At 36.5% G+C, this 21,765-nt stretch overlaps 1 protein-coding gene across 1 annotated transcript in view; it reads left to right on the top strand.

Annotated features, from left to right (window-relative positions):
* Positions 1-5,410: 5,410 nt before the first annotated feature.
* LOC110453202 overlaps positions 5,411-21,765 on the top strand; it is a 31,152-nt gene continuing 14,797 nt past the window's right edge. Inside the window, exons 1-9 of the mRNA XM_021502056.1 lie at positions 5,411-5,930; positions 12,495-12,800; positions 13,045-13,365; positions 13,549-13,881; positions 14,788-14,934; positions 16,732-16,917; positions 18,164-18,466; positions 18,852-18,938; positions 21,483-21,629. Coding sequence (XP_021357731.1) covers positions 5,411-5,930; positions 12,495-12,800; positions 13,045-13,365; positions 13,549-13,881; positions 14,788-14,934; positions 16,732-16,917; positions 18,164-18,466; positions 18,852-18,938; positions 21,483-21,629 — 2,350 coding nt within the window. The remainder of the gene's footprint in view (positions 5,931-12,494; positions 12,801-13,044; positions 13,366-13,548; positions 13,882-14,787; positions 14,935-16,731; positions 16,918-18,163; positions 18,467-18,851; positions 18,939-21,482; positions 21,630-21,765) is intronic.

The raw sequence follows: 21,765 nt of genomic DNA on the forward strand, positions 1-21,765 counted from the left end.
TCTTGTTTACTAATCAAAGTGTTACGAAAAGAAAACCATTGATGCTCTAGTTGATCTATGACCTTTGTATATTTAATTGACCTTTGGTAAAACTTCATGACGTTTTTGTATGGTATTGATGATTTATTTGAAGCGCGCATTATGTTGCTTGCTTGCAAAGCTGTGTCATTCAAATCGATCATAAATACCATACAAAAACAGTTCAATACTTATATTTATGTTTTCTCTGTATCTTATGTTCTTTTTTAACTTATAATTTATATTTAAAATTAAAAATTCCCGCCTTATCGACAGTCCACACAGTTTCGTTCAATAGTTTGAACAGCGTAATGTCGCGTACTTATTGGCAAACAATGCATTACTTTAAAATTTTAACAAACACTTCAATTTTATTCCACAATTCAGTATCAATACAATTGCGTATGAGATGTCTATAGGGTGATTTAAGTTTATCAATAGAATTCTGAGCTGGAAGTTAGATTTGTTATTGTGTCGATTTTTCCCCGGAACAAATTTTGCGCATGGACAAATACAGTGAACACCGTAAATCCGACCTTGCCCTCCACGAGGGAGTAATTTTTGGAAGTTAATTCGAACTTTTCTCTTTGCTCATTTTGTGAAGAATCCAGGCGTGAATGTATTTGCTGATTGTATGGGAACCTGACAACAGTCGGTAGATTCTGTAACAGCCTTGTTATTTGATATGTCGTCAGAAACTGAGGAACCGTGTATGCGAGACGCGTGAAACTGATAGCGTTTGAAGTGAGTGATCTTGCGACGGAGCACAGGTTCGTTACAAATGTCTGAAATGTTTATGTGTGCTGTGACTCATATCAGTATGTCTGTATCTTATGTGTCAGTAGGTCTATAGAATATGTGTATTTCAGACATTTGTAACTAACCCCTGTTGATCAGTGCAGAGTAACAGACGATATTTCTGATAAATTGCATGAGCATTAAAATTGTTTCCATTGCCGGCATTGGTGATTTCAACCGATGTGCATTTTGTACTATATTGCAGACCTTGGTCTTGTTCTCGTTGTAATAAAAGTGTTTTTTATTTTATTTTTTATTTTGCACATAAATTTACAATGACATTGTCAAATCTCACAATGCCCAGCGACATTTCAGCAGCCGTCATGTTTATTTATATTGGATATTGTAGTTCCGGTCAGTGTTGTATTAATATGCTAAGAATTGTGTCTCGTGATGCATGGTAATTAAAGTCCCATTAACGATACAGTTTTCAAAGAGGCTATATAGTGACAATGTCATGCACATGTAAATATTATATCTTATCAAAATGTTTGATTTTTTATATTTGCTATCATGTACCCTTAAAATTGACCTTTTGTACAAAGTTTTATATTGATAATCGGTTGAACCTATAAAACAAACCGGTTCCTTATAACTATAGCCAATCGGTTGGTTTAAAAGTCGAGGCAATTTTCCTTATATGAAGGTGCGTTCTCTCGTTGTATAGTTTGTACTCATGGCCCCTTGTGGCAGTATTGTTCGTATTGCATGTGATGAAATTGATCACCTGAGGATTATATTTTCCTGTCATGATTTTAACAATTTCGATCATATCTCCTTTGACTCGTCCGTCAGCTTAGGTTGGAAATTAAAAAAGTTTACCCTTCTGAATGAGGCAAGTCTGCAATTCCCGGTATTAATTTAGTGGCTCTTTTTGGACGTTTTCAGCGGGTTCACACTTGGTTTCCATATTCTAAATGAGTTCCTTTGTAGAGCTTTGAATGTATTACCTTCAATATATTCCATCGTTTTTCTAATCTACCCCATAATTGAGTTTGTTTCATAATTTTCTTTCAGATATAGCATGAAATGAAATCAATAATTACACATAAGTCTTTTTCGTTATCTAGTAATATGACCTGTGAATCAGTTCATACTCGTATTATAGACGAGTTCACGATTGGCGACCTTACCATAAACCTTCATAATGTCACAGTAGAGCACATCAACGCATTTCCACCTCGTCAAGTAATTCCATGCATTCACCAATCACCTGTATAGATTGGTATACGTCAATCTGCCTTGAATATATCCGAATTGGATCTTACTGAAGAGCTTATTATTTTCCATGTGACTGATAATTGTCACCTGTACAATTGTTTCCAATTCTTTGCAGCAAATTCGTGTTACACAATAGTAGTCCGGTGGCTTAGCAAAATTTTTGTGACACGCTGGTCCAAAGCACCAAAATTGGTACAAATGCTCCTTAGATGATACAAAATCATTCTGCAGGTATGTGCCCGACCTACGACTTCCGGTTTAGGATTTTTCAAGATGGCCGCCACCACCATTATCAAAAATAACCTTATGCTGGGCCATCAAAGACTTTGCATCTAAAAAAGGTTGATTTCTGATAATGGAGAGGACATCTATTTTGGAATATGAGCAAATACGTCCAAATATAACATCAGCTACAATAAAAGTACTATCATCACATTCGTTGACCCTGAAATAGTGGGTAAAGACACTGGTTTTGACTAAGTATATGCTTTAGTTTCCAAGTTATAGTAAATAAGGTTATTTTTGATAATGGTGGTGGCGGCCATCTTGAAAAATCCTAAACCGGAAGTCGTAGGTCGGGCACATACCTGCAGAATGATTTTGTATTACCTAAGGAGCATTTGTACCAATTTTGGTGCTTTGGACCAGCGTGTATCGAAATCGTCAAAATTTGGGGCTAAGCCACTGGACTATGGATCTAGAGTTTGTCACTAATTTACGGTCACCTTTCTTGAAAATTGTCGCTCGCACAATTGTTTCCATTTCCTTGCAGCAAATGCGTGGTACGCTAATATATCTGGAGTTGCTCGTTAATTTACGGCCTCCCTTTAAATTCTGTAACATTTGCTTGCTTCCAATCCTCGAGTTTCGATTCTGTTGTTAGAGAAGTATAAATTTAATGGACAACAATTACCTTATGACGGAACTTAATTATTTTCACACTTGCAGGTGAGATGTTCTAGGCCTGGATATTTTTTTGTTCCAAGACAATGTTAAGTTGAGATCAATATTAGTATGCATGTTTTCATTCGAATCTTTTGTAAATATAAAAGTGATGAAGACATTTGCCAGCACCTCGGCATTTCCCTTGTCACTTCTGTCATTCATCTTACATGGTTCCATACTTATTCTAGGTATTTTTCACTGTCACTGTTTTGCAGAGATATGCTTGACCTTTATCGCAGAGTGGTCATAACAGGGCATGAATGTCAACTCCACTGACCATCCCTTAGGCAAGACAATGTCCAATACATTTTTGTGATTATTATGACCACTATTTGATATTCTCAGTAACATCTTCGACCTCGTGTATTGGCGAATGACTTCTTCTCATGATTTGTTTTGTCTAAAATATATAAGTTGTTTGTCATTCGATGCTGTAATTTGATTAGTATTACTGCTGCAATTACAGGTGTGACGAATAATTATCTAAACTACAGCTGCCTTTTAAACCCTTATAATAGTACACAAGAAAGCACATCAATAAATTCTAAATGCGCTGCTCTATGAATAATGACACAAAAGCGGAATTCACAGCTCAGTTCCCAGTGTAGTATGTCGCTTTAACATAAATTGACATTTGCCTATTTAACCTTACAATCTAAATCGATCACCTCTAAACCATTTACAAGTACATCATCTAGTGGTTCCTCTTAAGTGTGTTCGTGTGTAAAAGATGAACACTTTGATTTGTCGATTTGAGATTCAGACATGGTAAAGCGGTGATTTGTGATCGCCTCTGTCGCTCATATGACCATTGACACTACATCTAAGATCACTTACTGCATGGTTGAGGATATGTCAGGGTGCTATTAAATTTAAACAAATATTCTATCTATGAATAGTATGGCAAAACTATTTCAACAGTAGGAGGGTAGAGTAGGTGTAACGATTGCATTTTTACAATCTAATCTTTTACAGTATGTCAAAATTTACCAAGTACTGTTTATAGCGGAAAACGCAATCTGCTTTAAGAAAATTGTACATAATAAAGTCTTGAGTCTGCATCGTCATAGTGATCAGGGGATTTAATTTTTCCTCATAACGGATCAAAGTATAGTGTGATTAAGGAAAAACAAAGATTATTCTGGAAAAGTACTGAATTAATTTTCACCCAATTAGGTATTGAGCATCACCAGTGCTAATGCAGTATGTCATAATTTAACACGCAATTTCTTTTAAACAAAGTGTACATAATAAAGTCTTTTAAAATTAGGGATGCATCGTCATAGAGATCAGGGGATTTAAGTGTAATAGTGTGATACAGGGGAAAAAAAAGATTATTCTGGAAAAGAACTGAATTCATTTTCACCCGATTAGGTATTAAGCAGAATTAAGGGTTTATCAAACACAAGGTTCATCTTAAGATGTGGACATGGCAACGCATAGCTATTTATTTAGTGGTTAGAAAAAACCCTAAGCAAAACTAGAATTTCTGACTTCCTGTGAGGTTCCGAACAATTAGAGGCATTTTATGTTCTGCAGGGGTAAATAATTAGGACCATAAGTATATCCTTACAACAATTGCAATTGGCATAGGCATAGTATTATTGCGGAAGTTTATCAATTATACAAAGGTCCAGGTAATTATCGATCAGATGTAAAACATATTCCAAAATGCATTTTTTTATAAGCTGCCTACCAAAGCCCCATAGATTGGTTTACGTTTTAATATTATGAATTTCTTCTATATTGAAATAATTTAATCTTGCTGGTAACAAGCATTTTGATTGGCTTAAAAAAATATGTGATCAGCCCATAACGTAAAAAATGCGGTCGCCGTTTGTAACGTCACTTTTGATTGGCTGATACAGCGGCGTAACAATTTCTAAGAGAAAAGAGTCCATCAATAAAAGTGGATTTCCACAGGGAATGTGTAAAGTAGATTAAATTATAAGGATTAACTTGCATATATTTTTTATGTTATGGACCTATAACAAAAAAATAGTGTACTCTCATCATAAATCGCTTTGCGGTTTATTTAGAGTACACTCCGTTTTTTGTGTTATATCTCCATAACATAAAAAATATATTCAAGTTAATCCTTAAACAAATTGGTATGTAAAAACGTATAACTATGATTTTACAAATGTGATATGAATGCTGAGTTATTTTGTTTTATATATTGTGACAGGAAAACAGTCAAGGATCAATCTACAACCTTCAGAACACACAGCGTTAATTGATTTGGAATTTCCTGTGTGTCAGAATATAACAGCAACATTGAAATGACGAACATCTCTTATATGTCTCGCAAAACATTGAATCGCGAAAGGACTTCTTAAATATCCTAGTTTCATCAGTGTCTCTTCAGATACAATCATGGTTTTTCTGTGTTTCTTTTTTAATTTGTATTTGGTCAGCCCTGAATAAAATGGCAGACCGTCGAGGTCGTCCTAACACAAGGTTGACGTCGCAAAATGACGTTAATAACCCAGTAAACTGGTCGAAAACCGAGATTCAAAGGAAACTACAAAAGCTAGGCATAGTGGTGCCTACTAGCATTAGTAAACCTGAGTTGATTAAAATTTACCAGATGAACAAGAACGTTGTCAGACCTGCAGAACACACAACTATAACCACAAAAACTGAATCTGTGCCAAAGGTAAAAAAGTTGACAGGGCAGAAGGGTCAGCATTATTTTTCTGGTGCGGATGGCGCTCGTGGGACGCCTGAACAGAGTGAGCACACTGTAGTCGGGCCAAGAGGCATTGAGGCGTGCTCGTCTTCATCTTCTATGGATCGCATCAAGACTGCAGGCACACTACAACGACGTAGAACAGGAACAAGAGGTAGCACCGTCTTAGCAACGTCGACGATACCAACGCCATATTTATACAACAGGATGCAACCAGCGGTGAAGACGGCCAGATACACGGACAGCAATGCAAAAGGTACGTACTCTTCTGATTGGGTTTGCATATCATTATTGAATAAGTGGAACCAGCATTTTGTAGATATACTTAATATGATTTTAAACTTCCCTTATAGGATTTTAAAACAGGTAAAGGCTCATTTGAAGTTGATGATACCTTAATGTAGAGTCGTGTGGACGAAATGTTTTTAGAAATAACCATGGAAATGATACATTAGCATTCACTGACTATTATTAAAAACTTTTTGAATTTTAAATATGTTGTCTAGTTAATTTACAGTTTGATAAACCATACACCACACAATATAGAACTGACAGTTCATGATTTCTAACCGATTAATTTCATGTAACTAAAAGTAAGATGTACACTACATCTCCAGCACTCACGCATGCATACACTCATAGGGAGACAATAGACAGGTGACATATGACTAATAGTTAGCGTCTGATGAGGTAGCTCCTGCAAATTCCTCAGAATTATTTTTGAGGAATTTGTACTACTTACTGTAATAAGAGAGAGCGCTAAATCAAATTTTGTGAATTGATTTATAAAAAGTGATATGGATGGTCAAACTTCATTATGAACAAACAAGACATGTTTTGTTCTAAGAGCTCCATCATCAGATGATGGTGCTTTAAAAACGAATCCCCAGCAGGTTTGGGCGGAGAATATGCCTGCGAGGTCTCACTTAACGTTATCGTAAGAGGCGAAAAATATGAGTCCCTGGGCAATTGTGAGTTTTCTCGTATAAAAAATATACGTCCATTACTTCTTGAAAGATAACCATAACGCATATAGTTTAGGGTCTCACGCCGTATTACAGAAGAGGTCAATTAAATTTATATTGGTTTTAGACTTAACGTCCTCGGACAAGCTATAACATATGAAAAACTCCGTAGGAAGACGCCGCCGGACAAAAACCAGACGTTAAATCAATAAACAAATAAATTTTAATTGACCTCTTCTGTAATACGTCGTTAGACCCTAAACTATTTGTGTTATGGTTACCTTTCAGGAAGTAATGGACGTATATTTTTATAACTGAGATTCGGGATATGCTTATATATCAAGACACACATATCGTGTGTAACAGGAGGTCAATCTTCAGATATATTTTTTAATAACAAATCAAATACTAGATGGACGGATACAGTATAAAGGATACATACTAAGCACCCACCTTACACAAACGCCCCCCCCCCCCCACACACACAAACACACCCATTTTGTATATATGTTTTAATAGTTAGGAAAATATGTATGACGTATTTTTTCTACAAAGTCATTCTGACGCCTGTCAATCGACCTATTTCTATTGGTAACCTTAACTAGGACATTCTTAATTAACAAAACATTTTTCGTTCTTCTTGACAGAGTTTCAACAAATATGGTTGAAATTTCCTTGCGTTTAGAAAAAATAATAGGTTTTAGAATAATTATCTACGTAATCATACAATTTCTGGGTAAAGGATCTACTAATCTTTGGTTGATAAAGCGTTTTATGGTATCTCCATTGACTGTACATGTTTTTGTAGGCCAATATATTGTTAAAGTCAGTATTATTGAGAATATACTTCATAAAATTCAACCATTTTAATTCCGCATGACCATTCTGTTGAGGTTGAAACATCAGAAAATATATAGTACTTGATAATGTGTTATCTGTTTTATTTCTATTTCCTATGGGTAGCGACCAAGCTCTCAATATAGTTTATAATACTATTCCTTACATGAAATATCTTTTTGCAGAATTAACATGAGTTTGTTCAACAATACCCTAGCATACATAATACTGGATGATACGATTGAAAGGAATAGGTTGTGTTGCAAATCATTTGGTAAAGGAACAATCTAATTTGCTTGTAAAGTGCATATAAAGCTTGTTTGCTTGTTCAGACATTTTATTCTGCATTTGTTAAATTTACCATTGTAATTGAATAATATAAGGTAAGAGTAAGACTCGTCTACCTTAAAATTTTCATTGTTAAAAGAAATATTATAAAATGTTTTACTTTTATTTTTCTCAAAGATTACAACTTCAGTTATTTAAAGTTTACATGAAGTTTCCATGTTTCGCAGTAATTTTAGCAAGAGTTAACAGTTAAGAGCATGTGTAGACCAAATCTGGTTGCAGGCATCAACACATATTTGTCAACTTACAGTATTATAAACAGTTTTAAATAAGCTTCAATTTGCAACGGACAAGCTGTTTCAATTTCTTGTAAAGAGTTAATGTCGTGTTATATAAAACGGGATAACTTGTCACCTGTTTGCATCACAACATTGCAAATGAAAACATCAGCCTTTTTTCCATTTTAAATGCACGTCTTGGTATTTAAGTTTTGATTGCACTATGAATACTTTTCCGCATTCATTGTTTTAGATTATTTTTATCCACAATCCTACTCGCAAAACTATGTGGAAAGCTTTTCTGAAATCACTAAATGAACAGTATATTTTCTTATGAAAATGTAAAGAAATTAAATGATGTATTATGAAGATGTTTTCATTTGTTTAATGACCGTTTCTTAACCAAACTTGCACATTAGATACACGGTTGGTTTCATCAGCTTATTTATTTAGTCTTTCGTGAATTATAACCATCAATAGTGTCCAAAGATATATATAAAAAAAAAATGTAATAGCTATGTAAGTGTCTGGATCTCTCGCGTCGCCATTGGTTTTGTAAAAAGGTTTTATTACACCTACTGTCAAGGATTCCGGAACTATACCGGTGTTTAAAATTGTGTTAAACAAGTTTGTGTATGTATAGAGGGCAAAACAAATTGTTAGTATATTTAATATTCTCATTTTAAATTGCATCAGGTCCACTTCATTTTTTAAAACTTTTCAACAAAAGGAGATTTTTGATTTCCTCCTCTAGTATCGTGTCAGCTTAAATTATACCATATTGATTTCTTCTATAACGGGGAGTACACACTTATCTTTGTCATTGTATCTGCTGAGGGTCAGGGTGTCATACGTAGTGTCGCAAAAACTTGTAACCATCAAGTAAACTATGGACTCACCAAAGTATTCTATTTGTAGGGTTGAAATCATATCTTTTAATGCTTCTGTGCCATGTTTGTTATGTGAAGACCTGTCCAGACCGAAGCCTTAGTTTTGGTTAGTTTATTTATAGGGTTTTACGTCCTATCAACAGCATAAGTCCTTTAAGGACGTGCTTACATGTGTGTTGTGTAAGCGTGCATTTGCTCGTGTATTTGCCTCCTTGTGATAGCGCGGACCTGATAACGATTTTTTAGTGCTTTCTAACTGAAATACCATGTCCAAGATATACCCAGCACAGCATTCCGCCTGCTCACATTATACTGACAACGTGTGAACCAGCTGTTGCAATTACCTTTAATGCTGACCGTTTAAACAGGGAATAACAACTATCATTTTAAGGACATTGGTATATCCCGCCCTTTGGAAAGAACCCATTGCCTTCTGCACTGGGGCGAACGCTCAACATTAAAACCAAAGGTGAGGTATTGCTTATCAATACGCTATGAAATAAAAGCAATTTGAAATAGTAAGAAATATAAAGTTCCCAAATATTGCACGAGACATGCAGTGGGTAACAGCAGGTATATTCACTGTGTTCTCCGACCTGCAGAGGGGCAAGAGATTTTGACTTGATTTTGACAAATATCTGCAGATCTTCGGATACTCCGTTTCTTTCTGACTTTTTACGCAAGCATGGTTGTGCAAATTACTCATCATCCCAATGTGGGCTGCTAAAAGAACATTAAGACAGACTCGTGTTATGTAATTTAGTGTTAGCTTGCATAACTGTTTTAAACATACCGATTTGCATCAAATGACCTGACGTAAACGCACATAATATTTCTGAATTTAACACGTTCTATTTTTGTGCCATATTTCATGGAATACTTGTGCATATATTATATAGCAATCAGGCGTCTGTGCGCGTGAGAGTCAGATAATTAATTAGTTTCCAATCGACTGGCTTATCCCCAACGCTCGTCTGCGTTGGGTGATTGGCCCCCTCCGACCTTTCCCAGATGAGGTCGTGGATGGGCTTTTAATACTTTGCAAACGTCTGGAGTACTCTTATGGAGTGAATAATACCGCACTATGCTGGATACAGTCTTGTTTGAGTAAACGACGACAATGTGCTGCCATCGGATCTACCACCTCACATAACAAAATACTAAATTTCGGGGTTCCTTAAGGGTCGGTGTTAGGACCAGGACAATATTGCCTATATGCCAACCGATCGGAAAGATCTGTCGTCGCCATAGTCTTCGCTATCATTGATATGCTGATGACACACACACTTACATGGTCATCAAACCACAGAACAGTTGGGATACGATAACAGAAATTATTGAAGCTTGTCTTACAGACATCAGTACCTGGATGAGCGCCAACATGCTAAAGCTTAATCAGGAAAAGACGGAACTAGTCGTCTTTCCCCCAAAGTGTCAGCGAACGATCACTCTCGAGCTCAAGGTCGGTGCCAAAACTATTGAGACTGTCCCACCTGTTATAAATCCAGGGGTATACTTTGATAGTTCATTACACATGGAGAAACAATGGAACGTTATTACCAAATCCTGTTACTACCATATCAAAAGCATCGGCTCTAAAAAAAGATGCATGCGAGATTTTGGTGCATTCACTTGTTACCTCTCGGTTGGATTATGGTAACGCCCTGCTCTGTGGTATATCTGACAAACTAAATACTCGTCTGCAGAGGGTCGAGAACACTGCAGCACGTCTGTTGTTCGTACTTGAATGGGAGAGTACATCACAACTGCGCTATATTCATTCCACTGGTTACCTGTACGATACAGGTCGCAGTATAAAATTATGATGTACACATACAAGGCGCTAGATTGAGCAGCTCCCCAGTACCTACAGAAACTTGCTACCCTGTATCAGCCGGTCTGAGACAGAATCATTGTTGTGTGTCCAGAAATCTCGTAGTGACCTATGGAAACCGGTGTTTTGGGAAGCTTTCCGCCACGTTGTGGAATAGATCACCACCTGATATAAGAAAGTCAAATACCCTGGCCAAATTTAAGAAAGACATAAAAACTCACCTCTTCAAGTTTTCATTTTAGGCTCTTTGCGCACACGTCATGTAGATACCACCCTTTATTTGTTAATGTATGTGCACATCGAGATGATTATTTTCTTGCTTGATGTATAATGGTGAATGTAAGCCTTTTCTATTTAACCAAATCTATTATCCAAATGTTGTAAAGCGCCTTAGAGTAATTTTTGATATTATATAGGCGCTATATAGTTGTTGTATATTAACATTGTTCATCCCTTTCACCTGAGCGGCGCCTGTAGCCCGCGCAGGGTTTCAAATACTTTATCATCTGGTTGGTTCACCAGACTTTGCAAAGATTCTTGACATTTAGCAGACGTGTAAGTGAATGCAATGAACGATAACTCTTGGTAGAGATTGGGCTTACCATTAATCTGTAAAATAAGCGGAACGATTTCGACTTTTCGATCATGAATGTTCCCTTTCTCGACAGAAGCATCCCGACTTTCCCTACCTCCTGTGATTATAAGTAATAATTGATTTGGTGTTCAAAAGCTTCCTCCTAATATCATCACTTCTGTGATAGATGTCGACTGCTGACGAAAAAAACTAGCAATAAAGGGTTTCAAATGTCGCAGTCTGATAAGGACTATGGGGAAGTTTTATACATGTAGTTGCGCAATCATGATCCTACAGGGACATATGCAGTTTTTTAGTGTGATCGTTCTTTGCTCTTACTTTGTCCTAGTTTTAACAGCTCATGGTTGCTAGCGGTAGTGACAAGTCATGTACTACCCTAGAAATTATCCCTCCTGCTACCCATTCTGCCTCTTGTGTCAGTATCAACCACCGGTACGAATCGAAAACAACGTAGAACCATGTGGTCCCATTTTAGTCGAACAGACAACTACCATATCAAATTGTTTCGTCCTTTCAAGCCACGTCTGATTTCCTGTCTAATTCAACAATCAATTACTGCAGCCTCACATTCCAGAAGATGTAGAACCTCGAAATTATGCGGCTCTCAACTTCGAAAAAGGATGGCTGCCGTAGACTCACAGTTGAGCCTGCGCACCGCGTCTAGTCATTGTTCTTCCGCAATGACACGTCAGAACATTTGATATTTTTACGAATTTATCAACAAAAATTAAAACTGATATTTAAAATGTGGTGTTGTGTATCGTTTTACATAAATTGACTGTATTGAACTACAACGTAAACCATCATGTTGTATGATGATCCTTTAATAACGGATTGTATTTTTTTACATAACGTCAATACGTAGTCTTGCACCAGCTCCAGAACCTGAGACAAACGATCAGAATGGACTTCACAAGTTCCAACTATTAAAAAAAACCACGTTGATTGAATTATATAAGGTTTGAATTCTTAAATGTAAAAGATACAATTTAAAAAAAATCTCGAATTAAGCATATAAGCCAACCAACACTCGTTTGGAACTTCTATATAATTAACCTTTCTGAAGACATGTTGAACCAAAAGAATGAAAGATTTGTTTTAATTATATATATACTTCAAATGTGAATTTTCAGATTCGCCTACTGTCAAAATACCTGAAAAAAACTACACTGCCATAATCGGAGAACAAGTGAAGCTGGAGTGTTCTATATCTGAAACTCCGTCGATTACAACAGTTTCCTGGCATCGTATTTTACCCGAGGGTCGAACCGTAAAACTGGATATTGACGAGATAAAATATGCAGGATCAAATCCGAATGACCCACACTTAGTAATCGACGACATCAAGAAAGATGACGAAGGCGACTATGTTTGTACCGTCTCAAACGTGTATGGGAAAAGGCAGAGTGCACCTACTAGTAAGCTGAAAGTAAAAGGAGGTAAAAGCTTAAATTTGACATTGTATTCTTATTACGACAAATGCGTATTAAAGTAAACTATTTTTCCCGAATGATTTCCAAAACTTTCTCTGCTATTCTCATACACAAAGAACTCAGAAGTAGAACCACTAGTAATAACAGCTTTCTACTCTCAATCTAAGTTCCGAAACAAAAAAATAATGTTACTGACGCTTTGTTTTGTTTCATGATAAATGCATTAATGTTGGTTTTTAATTAACCCTAGGTCCTCCAACACTAAATATGAACTTGACAGAGAACCATAAAACTGAAGGAGAGGCTGCTGTTTTAAAATGCTATATCTATGCGAAACCACAAGCATCTGCTATAACATGGTCCAAAGATGAAGAAGGAAGTGGACGTGAAATTGCAATTGACAATATTAAATACTTTGGTGGTACAGTGGATTCTCCCGCGCTGGTAATAGAACGAACTGAAAAACTGAATGACGAGGGTAAATATATTTGTGAAGCAGACAATATTGCAGGATCTGGAAGCAATTCTGTGCTCTTGACAATAAATAGTAAAACTGCAAATACCGTAACAAGTAAGTAAATTATTTTTTATTCTAAACACTGATAAGGTTGTCAAAACACTGCGTCATTTTACGGAAGAGCATTGTAAATGTTATTTATTATATTAATAATAATGTAAATATGCATTTATCCCCAGAGTCTGTATTCGATAAAATGTACATGTATATAAAGTGTTTATAAATTGTTCTTTTCAGTTGCTGACGCAACAACTCTAAACCAAGACATTTCTGAAGCACAACAGGAAAAGATTAAAACTTGTCATTCAGAGATGGTGATCAAGTTAGCTGAGAATATCTTTCCAGCTGCTGAGTGTTGGCCAGCTTTTAAACAATCTATGTCTACATATTTAAATCGGGTAGACCTTGAAAACGAAAACCTTTACAAATACGTGGACAAACTTCTAGTTATGGAGCACATTCATCTCGGCCAATATGACAGATTATATGACGTTGTTCACAAAATACATAAACAGGCCTCCCACATTATTAAAAATGCGGAATCAGAAATTCAGAAAATAAAAAAAGGAGGTAAGCATCATTTTATTAGCTCACCTGGTCCAAAGGACCAAGGGGACTCAATTTGTATAAACGGTGGGTGTGGACCCCCTGGGGGCTAACGGGTGGGCCCAATAGGGGAAATATAGGATTTTTTTTAATCCTTCTACTTCTTTATGAATGAAAGGGTTTGTTCCATATTTGGTGTGACGCATCCTTGGGTGAAGGGGAACCAATTTTGTATAAACCATGGGTCTAGCCCTCCAGGGACCTAAAGGACGGGGCCCAATAGGGGAAACATAGCAAATTACTCTTTAAAATCCTTCTTCTTCTGTAGGAATACTAGGATTTGGTCCATATTTGGTGTGGAGCATCCTTGGGTATAGGGGAACCAATTTTGTATAAACAGTTGGGGTATAGCCCTTCTGGGGGCTTAGAGGCTGGCCCAATAGGGGAAATATAGCAAATTCTTTAAAATCCTTCTTCTTCTGTAGGAATGAAAGGATTTGGTCTATATTTGGTGTGGAGCATCCTTGGGTAAACAGGACTCAATTTTGTATAAACGGTGGGTATGACCCCCGACCCCCCCCCCATCCCACCCCCTAGGGGAATAGGGGTGGGGCTCTGTTTGAAGTTTGTTCTCGCTATATCTCAAGTATTGGATGGATCTTTCTGAAATTTCATATGTACTTACAGCACCTACCATGGAGTGCTATATCTTTACTTCATACCAAATATTTTAAACATAGTCAGGTGAGCGAAACAGGCCCTCTGTTTAATTAAGATATCAAAATATTTTCAATTAAACTGATAGCAAATAAAATATCGTCTATCGTTGATTTAGTTTTCTCGAGAACTGAAATGTGGTTTGTGTTAACGTTGTTGTGAGTACAAGAAGGTAAGACTGTTATCATTAATCAGAAAATATTTATGGTTTAGGGAGGCAAAAGGAAACAGCTGTCCAAGTCGAATGCAAGTTAGAGGGTGATTTCGAAAAAGATAAAAAAATACCAGAAAGATGTACGTCTCAAGTCAAAGAGCAGTGCCCAGAGATGAAAGACAGAATAACAGGATTAGGTGGTTCAGGTAATATGACCGCCATAATTCTTAAAAAAATAAATTGACATATGTAACAATAGGAAAATCTGTCCCGTTATCGTTTTAGTTATCACGTTTTAGTTTCCATGCAATTAACTGGTCTAAAATAGTCTGATATCAGTGAAATTTTGTATGCACATATATATTAACATGTTTGAGTCTGAGTTCCTTACATTTCTTACATACTTATTAACAAATACGGGTTTTTGTATATGCGATACGACACAATTGTTCTTACCAATATCAGCCCTCGCCATATCACACCCCAAAAGCCGTATCAGCACCCGCCGTATCACACCCCAAAACCCGTCTCAGCCCGCAAAACCCGTACCACACCCCACAACCTGTATCAGTCCGCAAAACCCGCATCACACCTCGTTTGGATTTCTTTTTCGTTTTTCAATATTTCAAAAGAAAAATAGATTATAAGGTAGTAGCTTTTATTAGTAAGTATGTAATAAACAGAATAAAACATGCCTTTTTCCTTATCACACCCAGTATCAACCCTCGACAAATATCAGCCCTCGGGCCTTCGGCCCTTGTGCTGATATTGCAGTCTCGGATTGATACTGGGTGTGATATGGAAAAAGGCATGTATTATTCTCTATATAACGCATATTTTATGAGGTAACAAATTTGTGAGTGTCTTATTGTTTTCTCTGCAAAAATTGCCCTTATAAAAGGTTAGTTACAGTGAAATCTGGTATGCACATTCATATCAACACATTCCATCAACACCCTTGCTACATTAATTGGTACAAAACAGATTTCCATGTTCCAAATATCTCATATCTGCTTAGCCATAGTTAGAAGGTCATTGCCCGACATTGAATGAATACCAACATACACATCCGCTACTCTCGCAGCATAAACGAACGATACACGCTTAAATGTTTCTGTTTGCTTCCCTTCCAAATAGTACTTTGACAAAAAAATCACTGATATTGGTCTGCTGTTCGCATGCTTTTCTCAGTGTATGAGACTGACATACGCTATCAGATTAAGTGGACAAAATATCTGTTTCACAGCGTACATTTATGCCATTTCATCCCTTACTTGTAATACTTATGCCNGAATAGAGGTAACTATTTCTAAATGTTTCTTACTCTCATCAAATCGAGGAATTTTGACCAAATTTTGTTCATGAGCACCCTTGGACAAAGGAGTCTCAATTTTTAATTAAACGGAGATTGTGACACCACAGGAAGTAAAGGGGCGGGGCCCAAAAGAGAAAAAGAAAATCTTTCTCCTATTAAGAAGTAAAAGTTTTAAACGTTTTCTCCTTTTGTTTGAATAAACAGATTACCACCAAATGTGTTATAGATCATCTGTAGGCAAATGGGACGTCGCTATAGCGAACCTTTTTGTGACGTCAGAATTTATGACGTCATAAGAGAATCTCCTTGATGAGATGAAAGCGCTAAAGACGTGTTAGGATTTTTCTTTATATATTATTTCTTCATTCCTAAGGATGATTAGCAGCTGTTATAATAGCGTTCCTTTGTTTATAATATACTTTTTTGGACTACTCCCGATTGTCTGCTGGTGGTAACGTTACTACGGTGTGTATTGTATTATATCATAATGCACGTCCGCTCTATTGTTACATTGGTCGATTGTACCTTCAAAATAAATTAATTCTGCTGAACAGCAAAGGGCTAGAGAAAAAGTTTTCTTGTGAATTTGTATATTTGTGCCTTACGGACTTCAATTCAAATTTTGTATTTAATGTTTTGATTTGCAGATACCCAGACTTAAATTACATATTTTACACTTACACTTCAGGATGTATTTACCTAAAGTTTACAATCAGCGAGGCGAAGACGCCACACCAACTGTCTGCATTGCACCTGGCGGTGACGCTGAAGACAAGACTAGAAAACGGACAGATTGTACTGAAGGATGAGGCAGACGTATCTCTAGTATTTAAGACTTCACCGAGAGTAATGATACCAACGGAGAATCCCACAGGTTTGTGGATTTGTTTGATGGCAGTTAATTTGCCTTAGATGTGCAGAGTTGCCAGGAAAGCCAGACATGGAACAGTTAGGCCGTATTCAATCAGAATTGAAACGAATCGCATATGTGATATACAATTTATCATCTATACATCATTTAAATCCAGCAATACATGACCTCTGATAATGTATCAAATTATAACATACATGATTAGCAGATCGTTTTAGAAAATTACGTTTGTACAAGAATGCTTAACGATGCAATCATCCGTCTTGTCTTCAATAATCTGTTAAGACAACTCTGGTTGAATGTTACACATTTAAGCAATGATGTCGATCAAAAGATGCGGATAATTATAAATTAACATGACGTCGTTTTAATTGAAATGCCTTTTAGAGGAAATAGTATAATTGTTTATATGATCAATCATATCGATTGAAGATTCTCTTCATACAGTAGGTATGTAACTTGCATCATTGCATCCAAATAACCATGGTAACGCTTAAAATACAGTTCAATCCCTAGATAGTGTGACCCTGAAAAAGATACCAGTTTGACTAGTCTAAATAAAAGAAATAAATGAAACTGTCTTTTAAGATTTACTCAATGAATATCTGTTGCAGAAACTATTTATGTATTATAAATAAAACAAAACTCGCACTTTCGTTAAATAATATTCTTTTTTTGTCAAACTTTCTATTCGTAGCTGAACTGGCGTTAAATAAATGTTATGATATGTTGTCAGTCTTTTTGATTAGGTTGTTTAATGGTGTTTTGAAATATGAATTATCATGTGGTTGAAAGTAACAATGTATAAACCATTTTTAGGGACTTCTCTTTTTGTCCGGACATAGCAAGTTTTTTTGCAAAGTTTTGGATGCGAGTACCTCTTTGTATGACAGTGTCTCTGATTGAATTCTGGTCTTGGGCACCACATCTAATATGCTTTGTCACATATATAATGCCAGGACGTCGATGGATGCAGAATGAAGTCCATAATATAGAAAAATGGCCCGTTAATAATATTTTATGGAGGAGGTTTGCTATTTAATCTTTGTGTGACACGCTGAATTAGATATAGTGAGATATTCCTTATTCTATTTTTTCAGTCTGAATAACAATACCTTAACGGCTTCATCTTTTCCCTGTAAATGGAATAAAGATCGATCGCAATATTTTGATTTTTCAAACATAATTTCCAACACCATTTAATGACAGATGAGTTATAAAGTCATACGGACCTGTTTTTTTATTATAGATATGCCAACATTACGTTTAAGTAGAGGACACTACAACTTTACTGAAGGAAAAGTGGCCATTTTGAAATGTGTTGTGGTCGTCACAGAGGAAACCGAATCTATCCAGTGGATCAGGGTAAAGGATGGAAAGTGTCACGCTATTCGTAATGACAACGAAAAGTATTTTGGTGGGTCACCGAAATCTCCATCACTTGCTATCGCTGATGTAAAGAAATCTGACAGAGGAATATATTTATGTAGGGCAAGGAATAGAGCAGATGAAGTGGAAAGTGATTTTGCTTTTGTCGAAATCAATTGTATTGGTGAGTTAGAAATTTGATAATTTCTTCCTAATGCATATATGCGTAAGTGAAATGATAACCTGTGAAAACATACGATGTCTGTGTTTTGTAAACGGTTCAATATTTAATCGAATGTTTGAAGGAACAGAAACTGTATTATATGCATTTCACTTAATTTACTTTACCGAGACATATCCAATTTCTTGTTAGATCGTTTAAAAACCTCAAGTCGGTCTTATTTGTTACACCATTACTTGGCAGTTTCGTATGTAAACGCCGAAAACCTTCTGGATCAGAAAACAACATTATCCTTCTATATTTCTCGCACATCGATATCGCTTCTGACTTTGTTTGTCTAAAATTATATCTATTTCGACAATGTAGTCTTCATTTTTTATACCAATAGATGCATGCAGTATACGGAAGGAGATTTTGAGTGCTGTGAATGAGGAAGAATCAAGTATTGGTCGGAAAGATAACTCTGACATGAGAGGTATGCCCTAAGACTATGTCGTTCGTAATCACTGTTATATATGGAAGGAACATAGCAGACACTTTGTTATACCCCTTCACTTAGTCAGGTGGTTTATAGAAGTATAGTCTGTAGTACAAAACCTATGGACAAGATATCTCAGGAACCCTCTGCAGATTTAGTTGATAATTACACCATGATAGAGTAATATCAAGTTCTACACCTTATTGGATTATGATGGTCGTCGTTGAATATTAAAGGGTCAAATCACGGTCAAAGATCACTCTTAACTACTTTTAAAGTAGAGGCTTGTGCACAAGAAATCTCAGAAATCCAACAAAAAATCTTCTGAAACAGAGTGTATCGTTAAGGTAAGGTTTACATGCTCCCCTGATTTTAAATTGAATATATTGCAATTGTGTGATATAACGATTTGCTAAGGAAGGAAACATATTTCAGTAGAAAAGTTCAAATTTGTGTTATTTGATAGTTTTATCATAATCAAAATATGAAGCTATTTTTCATAAATTGATATGTGTGCATAAAAATTAAGAAAGTAACGTGCTATGAATGGTATAAATCATTGTTTTCTATTTATTTGCAATGAATGTTTGAAAAAAAATGTACGTACTAGAAATGTTAGAAATAATTGTTTACTATTCATTTACAATAAATTGTAGCATCGGTTAGTTCAGAATTGCAGAAAAACTGCATAAAACACAAGTCTTTTAGCTCACCTACCCGAAGGGCAAGTGAGTTAATGCCATGGCGTTACGTCCGTCCGTCTGTCCGTATAATTATTTTTTTCCGGACAACTCCTTCTACAGTAATGAACTGATTTCAAAGAAAGTTTCCAGATATGTTAACTACCACCCGAAGTTGTGCATCGCGGTATTTACATTCCTACCCTTTTATGTTATGACCCTTTGTTGAAAAATCCTTGTCCGGACACCTCCTCCAAAACTGCTGGGCAAATTTGAACGATGTTAAGCTCAACTGGTCTGAAGGACCATGATGAGTTGATGCCATACCGCAGCGTCCGTCGTCCGTCCGTCAACTTTTCCTTTAAAACGCTGAACGGCTAAGTCGATTTTAACTGGAGCATCCTTAGGCAAAGGGGATTCAATTTTGTATAAACGGTGGGTGTGGCCCCCCGGGGGGCAGAGGGGCGGGGCCCAATAGGGGAAATAGAGGTAAAACCTTTAAAATCCTTCTTCTTCCGTATGGAATAAGGCATTTTGTCCCAATTTAGTCTGGAGCATCCTTGGGCAAAATTAACTCAATTTTGTATAAACAGTGAGTGTAAAGCGAGGTGGCTGAGGAGCGGGGCCCAATAGGAGAAACATAGCAAATTCTTCAAAATCCTTCTCGACAGGATTTTGTCCAAATTTGGTATGAAGTATTCTTTGATGACGGGGAACCAATTTTATATAAACGGTGGGTCTGACCCCCTGGGGGCAGAGAGGCGGGGTCCAATAAGAGATATAGAGGAATAATTTTAATTTCCTTCTTCTTCCGTTGGGATGAAGGCATTTTGATCAAATTTGAACAGGAGCATCCTATTGGGATGGAAAATCAATTTTGTATAAATGGTGGGTTTGGACCTTCTGGGGCCAGAAGGGTGGGGCCCAATATGGGAAGCATAGCAAATTCTTCAAAATCCTTCTTCTTCTGTAGAAATGACAAGATTATGTCCATATTTAGTCTCAAGCATCCTTGGGTTAAGGGGACCTAATTTAGTATCAACGATGGGTCTGACCACCCTGGGGGCAGAGGGGTGGGGCCAAATAGGGGAAAAATAGCAAGTTCTGCGAAATCCTACTTTTATTTTAGGAATGACAAAATTTTGCATATAAATATAACCCCTGAATAATACATGTACACTTCTAGTAGTATCATGCTATTCTAACTTCAATTTTGCTAACATTTCCAGGTGAGCGATACAGGCACTATGGGCCTCTTGTTTTTATATATGATAACTATCAACTGATGTTGTGCATCCGGGTATAGTGGGCCATGGTATTTTAGAAAAAACTTTACAGATATGATAGTTATCCCCCGCCCCCCACCCCCTCCCCACCCCCACCCCGATTACCAATTTCAGGAATTATATCTGGATATCGGTGTATCTGTAATGGTGGAATGTCAAATACAAAAAGTGTGTCACTGTGACCTTTGACCTCGGCTTCTTAAAACGTTTTTTGGGCATATCTTATGCTGGTAATTTCAACAATCTTATAAAAGATCTTCTGAGATCAATTGTATCTTAAATAATGTAGCTAAAAGTTTCTGACTGCTATCTTGGATCTCCACATAATGTCCTGTTTAACAGTCTAATGTCCATTCCCTGAAGGTCAAAATTCAAAAACATCTGAAAATAGCCCATCAGCATTCTTGTTATTGATTTTCGTTCAGCAAAAATAGTAACAAGGCAGTACACAATGATAACGTTGATGCATAATATTTCTGTAAAATTGAACCTCCATTTCTCATGTTTGTCAGGATTTCGGTAGCCTTATACTTGTTATGTCTATTCTATGGTTGTTTTTCATTGCATACATCTAGATGATGGCATTACCATGGAGGAGGAAATTAAATCAATGAAGGAGGATATCCGTACAATGAAACAGGATATTGCCACTATTAGGCAGATTGTCAGTGCTGTGAAGACAGAATCTACGACTGATCATGATACCGACACGAGTAGCAAAGGTACGATTCAATCTATGCTATTGTGACTAGATGGTGTGTTGTGTAACATTATCATAATAATACCCTACAGTTCAAGGTCAGGGTAAAGAGTATTCATTTATTGTAATAGTTATCTGGACTAAATCTTCGAAAAAGC

This window comes from Mizuhopecten yessoensis, unplaced genomic scaffold (genome assembly GCF_002113885.1).
Source record: "Mizuhopecten yessoensis strain PY_sf001 unplaced genomic scaffold, ASM211388v2 scaffold7191, whole genome shotgun sequence".
In the NCBI taxonomy this organism is placed as follows: domain Eukaryota; kingdom Metazoa; phylum Mollusca; class Bivalvia; order Pectinida; family Pectinidae; genus Mizuhopecten; species Mizuhopecten yessoensis.